The sequence below is a fragment of the Crotalus tigris genome, unplaced genomic scaffold (assembly GCF_016545835.1).
Source record: "Crotalus tigris isolate CLP2741 ecotype Arizona unplaced genomic scaffold, ASM1654583v1 scf7180000017903.3850313, whole genome shotgun sequence".
In the NCBI taxonomy this organism is placed as follows: Eukaryota; Metazoa; Chordata; class Lepidosauria; order Squamata; family Viperidae; genus Crotalus; species Crotalus tigris.
Window position 1 is genome coordinate 1172035 of NW_024096713.1, and position 7253 is coordinate 1179287.

Below are 7253 nucleotides of genomic sequence, written 5' to 3' on the forward strand. Positions count from 1 at the left end.
TTTCCCTAAAGGATTTTAAAAGCAGAAACCAACCCCACCCCAAAACCTCTCTGTCCCAAACAGAAACCAAGTCTGCAGAATTGCAGATGTGATAAACTTGTCAGAAAGACTGGAGTCAGGAAACTGGGATTAGGAAGAAAGATCCCTAGAATCAACAACCCCTCACACCAAAAATCTAAGAGTCATCAGCCACAGCCCCAGGGAAGCAGGATATGACCTTTGGGACATAATAGGATTAACCCATCAGAATTACCAGAAAGGTACACTCAGACTCAGGTCAAAGTTCCTGCTACAGGAACAAAAGGCTCAAGAAGATATAAAAACCCACTCCTACATGTGCTCGCTCTTTTTTCTTCCAGAGCCATCTTTCTGTCTGGCTCTTCCCTTCAATAAACTGCAACCTTCTTTCTAAAGCAGTCGCCATATTGTTTATTCCCGGCTTGAACTGAACCATGATGAAGATTTATACTTCAACAGCATAATCTTATTGAAGTTCTCAGAAAATGTTATAGATCTATATTGAACGTATAGTGGGTGGATATATTGCAAATCAAGGGATGTGATTTTCTGTTCTTCTTTCCTTTTACATGGCTATTTAATTCCTCCCTCCCTTCAATAGCTACTTAAATTTTACAAGGGCTTTGAAGTTCAGGCAGAATCAAGCACAGACTTGACGCTTAGAGGAGAGGTGGCGCTTGAAATAAAACAGTTACCAAAATTTCCCATATGATTACAGATTGGCTGTACTAATAATCGAATATAAGCAGTGAGGTATGTTGTTGTTGTTCTATGTTGTTGTTGTGACTCAGAAACCCTCCAAGAAGCATAGCTCTCTCTGCATCTTCTGCCTCTCTTTGTTTGGGGAAATGCTGTGTTCATGTTATGGTAATGTGATTCATAACCTCTGAGCTTCAATCAATCTTGCAACCTAAGTTTTCTCAGTTTTTAGTATAAACAAAAGATATAAGACACTATTTACCTATTTTTGCTAAATGAGTAAGTGTGGTTTTCATGGTAGCCAGAGACAGACATATATTGACTTGAAGAGCCTTGGCAAATGGGTACAGCTAGTTCTCAACTGATAACAGTTCATTTAGTGACTATTTGAAGTTACAATGTGACTCATGGCCATTTTTCACATTTAGTACCATTGTAGCATCCCCATAGTCATGTGATCAAAATTCAGATGCTTGGCTTCTGACTCATATTTATGACCATTGCAGTATCCTGGGATCATATGATAAAGTACCACTTTATAAAGCCTTAATAAGACCACACCTGGAATACTGCATCCAGTTTTGGTCACCACATTACAAAAAAGATGTTAAGACTTTGGAAAAAAAATGCAAAGAAGAACAACTAAGATGATTAAGGGCCTGGAGACAAAAACATATGAAGAATGGTTGCAGGATTTGTGTTTGTCTAGTCTAGAGAAAAGAAGGACTGGGGGAGGGGTATGATAGCAGTATTTGAGAGATTGCCATAAAGAGGAGGGGGTCAGCTTATTTTCCAAAGCACCAGAGGGCAGGACAACAAACAATGGATAGAAACTAATCAAGGAGAAAAGCAACCTGGAATTAAGGAGAAACTTCCTAACAGTGAGGACAATTGATGAGTGAAATAGCTTGCCATTAGAAGTTATGGGTGCTTAATCACTGAAGGTTTTTAAGAAGAGACTGGACAGTCACTTGTCGGAAATAGTATAGGGCACAGGTCGGCAACCTGCGGCTCCGGAGCCACATGCAGCTCTTTGAGCCTTCCCCTGTGGCTCCCAGCCTCCTCTGCCTTTGCAGAGAGAGACAGAGACAGAGAGAGGCAATTGCGCTTCCCTGCTTCTCTCTCTCTCTCTCTCTCTCTCTCTCTCTCTCTCTCTCTGTGTGTGTGTGTGTGTGTTTGTGTCTGTGTAAAAGAGAGTGCACTCACAGTGTTCTCCGAGGAGCTGAAAAGCTTACTGGGCGGAGCTCCCCCCTTTGCTGCATCTCTGCAGGAAGCAGGAAGGGCAGGAGAGAGCTAGCTAGCCTAGCTAGGCTGACTCAGGAATTCTGGGAATTGAAGTCCATGAGTCATAAAAGAGACGAGGTTGCTTACCCCTGAGCTAGTTGGACAACAGCTTGAAGCTTGCCAGGTGAGCAGCAGATAGGAGGGGGGGGAGAAAGAGAGAGAAAGAGAGAGAGGGAGGGAGAGAGAGAGAGAGAGAGGAAAGAGAGAGAGAAAGAAGGAGAACGGGGGAAGAGGAGTGGCAGACCAAGGGCAGATAGAGAGGGAGGGAGAGAGAGAGACAGAGAGAGACCCTTTTGACATCTAAAATGAAGATAACACTGCATATATCCTTTTTTACCTTTATTATGGGTGTGTGTGTGTTTGTGTGTGTGTGTGTTTGTGTATGTGTATGTATGTATACATACATATACATATATACACACACACATACATACACACACACAAACACACACACACACAAACACATACACACCCATAATAAAGGTAAAAAAGGATATATGCAGTGTTATCTTCATTTTAGATATCAAAATGGTTTTGTGGCTCCCAGTGTTTTGTTTTTGGTGGGAAACGGGTCCAAGTGGCTCTTTAAGTGTTTTGGGTTGCCTACCCCTGAGGGTCTCCTGCTTGAGCAGGTGGTTGGACTAGAAGACCTCGAAGGCCCCTTCCAGCTCTATTCTGATTGATCGACCTTTTTGACCTTTTGACAAACAAAATCAATGTGGAAGCCAGATTCACATAACATCTGTGTTACTGACTTAACAACTTCAGTGATTACCTTAACTGTGGCAAGAAATGTCGTAAAATGAGGGAATTCATTTAAAAGTACTATGAAGAAGTAAATCTGATAACTTATGTTGCTATGGAATTCATTTGCTGACTTAGGCCATATCAACATAGCCTAATATGTGTATAGGATTCCTGTGAATTCTTTCTTGTTGTTAACAACATCCATAAAATGGAGAAAATCCTCTCTGACTTTCTTTGCTTTGCCATACCTTCAAGAACATACAATAGCAAAATACAGCAGCAGAAGCATGAACAATATTGTATTAGTCTGATTCCTCTACTATTTTTTTCCTTTTCAGGAAAGCTTGGTTGACCAGCGTTGGAAGTCCTAGCTCACGCATTGACCGGACAAATTTTTCTAATGAAAAGGAAATTTCAAAACTTGAATTCTCTGGATTCATCACAAGATACTAATAAAAGCAAATCATAGAATTATCTTACTTCTACCGTGGCATCAAACATTTTAAGTCTCCCTAAAGCAAATTAGGAAAATATAACAATTATTATATTTACATTCTGGCCAAATGTTTATGTGGTATGTTAAGGCAGAAAAAAGTATCACTTCGTTAAACTTTTTTTTTCTTTACAGGTACTTTACAGATACCAATTTGAGTATTATTAGGCATGTTGTTTTGCTATCATGTGCATGTTTATTTGGAAGTGACTCCTCCTGTATCCACAGGGTTAGTCCAGATAATTATACTATATATATGCCTGTAGCTTTAAGGATCTGCCCCAAATGTAAGGGTGGAATGATTTACACCTTAAAACTAATATATATGACTACATTCAGTGAAATAATTTATTAATCCTTAAATATTTAATTCTCGACACTCTACACCAAATGTTTTACAACAAATTAAAACATTTTTAAAAACCTTATCTAGTTCTCTGGCCAATGAACTTTCCTCTCCCTACAGTATTCTAATCAAAAGCTATCTGTCATCTTTATTCCTAGATGGAAAATACCAAATGTGTCACATTAAATTTTGAAAAGACTGTTGGTGGTATTTTTGCGCATGAGGTAGCTGTACTGAAATAAATTTTGAGTGCCATAAAATTAGTTTAACTCTTGTCAGGGTGGAGCTACTTCCTCCGTGTTGGTCCACTCCTTGCTTCTGTTTTCAAGTTGGCACCCTCTACATTGGGGGGGAGGGGATTCCATGTCTTTGGCCTTCTTACTATTTTTTTATTGAGCTTCCTTTCTTTGCCTTACTGTTGTATTGAAGCAAAGCAAAGTAGAAGAGCAGATAGTCAGGATAATCTGAAAGTCAAGAAACAGCTTCTTGAAGAGGTGTAAGCTCTGACAAGTGCTTGTGATACCAACCTCTGACATCCCCCAGCTTAGGAAATACTTAAATGTGCCCAGTGAAAGGAAAATAACATCGGAGAAAATTATTTTTAAGCTTATGTAATCCAAGTGAGAGGAGCTTTTCCCAGTTGCTTCTGTGAGGTATTTTCAGTGTGATAATGGAAAAAAGATGGATATTTATCTGTTCAGAGATGGAAACTGAGCCTTTTCTATGGCATTGTATATGATCATTGACTCTAGGTTTGCTCCTTCAAATATCAAGGCGGAATAGAATAACAATGGATCTTTATTTTAACTTGAGCCAACAATATTGGCAAATTGCAAATATGCAAAACTACTGACATTTATATGTATAATCTAAGCAGGCATTCCCAGGAAACTATTGATCTGACTCATTAATAAAGCATGAATTCATTGCTAATTCAAATGGGCACTTGAAAAGGCCTTCCATGTGTATGAAGAAGAGTATTTTTTTCATAACCAGATTAATTTTAATTGGTTCTTTTATTCAAGTTCTTGCCAGCTTAGTAAGTTGTTATAATTCCAAACACACACAGCTTTTGTGATCATCTACAAACATCCTTTGTTAAACTCCTTAAGAACAACCCTCGTAAATCTGAAATGCGAAATGGCAAAGATCAAGTGTAGGTCTTGTTCATTAGCCAAAATATCTTTCTGTTGGGAACCAGTCTGTATTTTCTCTTGGACCATAATGAATATGAACAATAATAAAGGGACACACAGAGCTGCTCAAAAAAATGTCCCCCCCCCTCATTCTTTGTTGCTTGGTATGTTATAGGAGATAAAAAGATAATGTAAGATTTATGCAGAATCCCATGAGTATCTATGTGTATCAAATATTAGGTAAAATACACAGGAAGATTATTTTATTTTTTCACTTATCATGTTTGTATATTTAAACTCATTCCATATCCAAGCAAACTTTCAAAACTGATGAATCAGAAATTCTAGTACAGCATCTCCCTGTTTAATATCTTCCCATCCAGTATACCCAGTATATGAGCCGAGGTGGCGCAGCATTTAGAGTGTAGTACTGCAGGCCACTTTAACTGACTGTGTTCAGCAGGTCAGCGGTTCAAATCTCACCGGCTCAAGGTTGATTCAGCCTTCCATCCTTCCGGGGTAGGTAAAATGAGGACCCAGATTGTTGGGGGCAATGTAAATATATATATACATTGCTTACTGGTGTACACCGCTTAGAGAGTGCTTGCACTTAAAGCAGTATATAAGTCTCATAAATAAATAAATAAACACCCAATATGCAGAAAGATGTTGTCCTGATGCTAAACGTTTTTCAGAAAATATGGTTGGGATCAGTGGAATAAATATTTCTAAAATGATGCAAAGAGCTAGAACAGCGGTTCTCAACCTATGGGTCGCGACCCCATTTGGGGTCGATCGCCCTCTTTTGTGGGGTCGCCAAACGCGGCGATCCGCCATTTTGTCGCCTCCGGGGGTGCGCCGCGCCTCCGGGGGGCGGTGCCGCGCATGTGCGCCGCGCATGGTGGTGGCGGCGCACCTCCGGGGGCGGCGCCACGCATGCGCGCTGCGCGTGGGGCGGCGGCGCGCCTCTGGGGGCGCCGCCGCGCATGCGTGCCGCGCAGGGGGGCGGCACTGTGCCTCCGGGGGGCAGCGCCGCGCATGCGCGCCACGCGTGCGTGCCGTTTGCGGGGGCCCGCCCCCATGGGCGCCGCGCACGGGGGGCACCGTGCATGCGCGCCGCGCGCGGGGGCCCCACCCCCATGCGCGCCGCGCCGCGTATGCACATAACGTTTGTGTAACGGGGGTCGCCGTCACACAAACATTGAGAACCGCTGAGCTAGAATTTCATGGAAGCTAATTTTCATGAAAATTAATGGGAAGTAATATAGGAAATCAGTGTATGGTTCAGGAAAAAAAGGAAGCATAGACCAACATCAAGAACAGAAATGGATCCATTCAGAACATCCATGCAGCAATGGATTAAAACTGTCAATGCCCTAGAGCTAGCAGACCAGGGCATATGCCAAAACATTTTAGCAATGAAATAGCTCATATTCATTAAGAGTGTATTCATTGGAGGGGTAAATGAGTTGGACACTTACTCAGTTTTTGTGAATGAGTTCATTCTTGTTTAACTGAATATAGGATAAATCTCTTAGAAGGTCAACTGCTTGTTTGTTGGATCCTTGTGAATTGTGATAAAAATCTGCTACAAAAAAACTAGACAGTATAGGAGGTAGGTGTTTTCTTCAGGGATGGGTAATTTGATCTTAAGCTTCCAAATGTCTATTGAATACAGTATTCAGTAACAGTATTTTTCCAAACAATATCTTAGAATCATTAATAACAAGTCCCAAGCTTTATTTGATAATGAAGATTAATTGGAGCCTTTCAGTGTTAATTTGAGATTGGATGAAGAGACATAAACAACCCTGAGTGGCATTGATGGATGATTTATACTGGGGATTAACTAAGGAGAATTCCTTTTGGTTTCTGTTGGACCTCTCAGCATCATTCAGTATGTCAAAGAAGAATTATTTGCACTGGTTCCTTGTAATCTCTGCAGAAAGAGGCTATGTCTTATCGTCTTTTCACTTTTTTTAAAAAAAAAGTCTCCCTTTTGTCTGTATATTTTTTAACATATATATATATATATAATTTAAATATGTCTTATAATACACCAGTGTTTCTTGACCTTAACAACTTTAATATTTATGGACATCAACTCCCATGCCAGCTGGGGATTTTTAGGAGTTGAAGTCCACGCATCTTAAACTTATCAAGGTTGAAAAACAGTGTTAAACATGATAGAGAGAAAAATTATCACTTGTAATTTATAAGAACCAGCTGCCAACATGCGAGATTTATTGGGGGATGGGGACAGAGAGAGAAAGGAAACCACTATTCAGCAATGAGGCCTGCCAGGTATCAGCTGCTGATTCATTTCTGCCCAGCTTCTCTACATGATTGATCTCCACTACTGAAAGCAACTTCACAGTGGTCGCTTCAGGCAATGGACTGACTCCATCACCCAGGCTGGCAATTTTGGATGCATCTGTTATATGGTTGAAAAGGTTGTCTTGATGCCAGGTTAAAATCTTAAATAGAATATCAATGATAAAATGAACAAACACATAAAAACTTTATGCAC

General features: G+C 40.5%; 1 protein-coding gene across 1 annotated transcript in view; it reads left to right on the plus strand.

Moving 5' to 3' along the window:
- ACYP2 (acylphosphatase 2) overlaps positions 1-3786 on the plus strand; it is a 54813-nt gene extending 51027 nt beyond the window's left edge. The window contains exon 4 of the mRNA XM_039344333.1: positions 3087-3786. Within this exon, the coding sequence (XP_039200267.1) occupies positions 3087-3201 (115 nt within the window). The 3' untranslated portion in view covers positions 3202-3786. The remainder of the gene's footprint in view (positions 1-3086) is intronic.
- The last annotated feature ends 3467 nt before the right edge of the window (positions 3787-7253 follow it).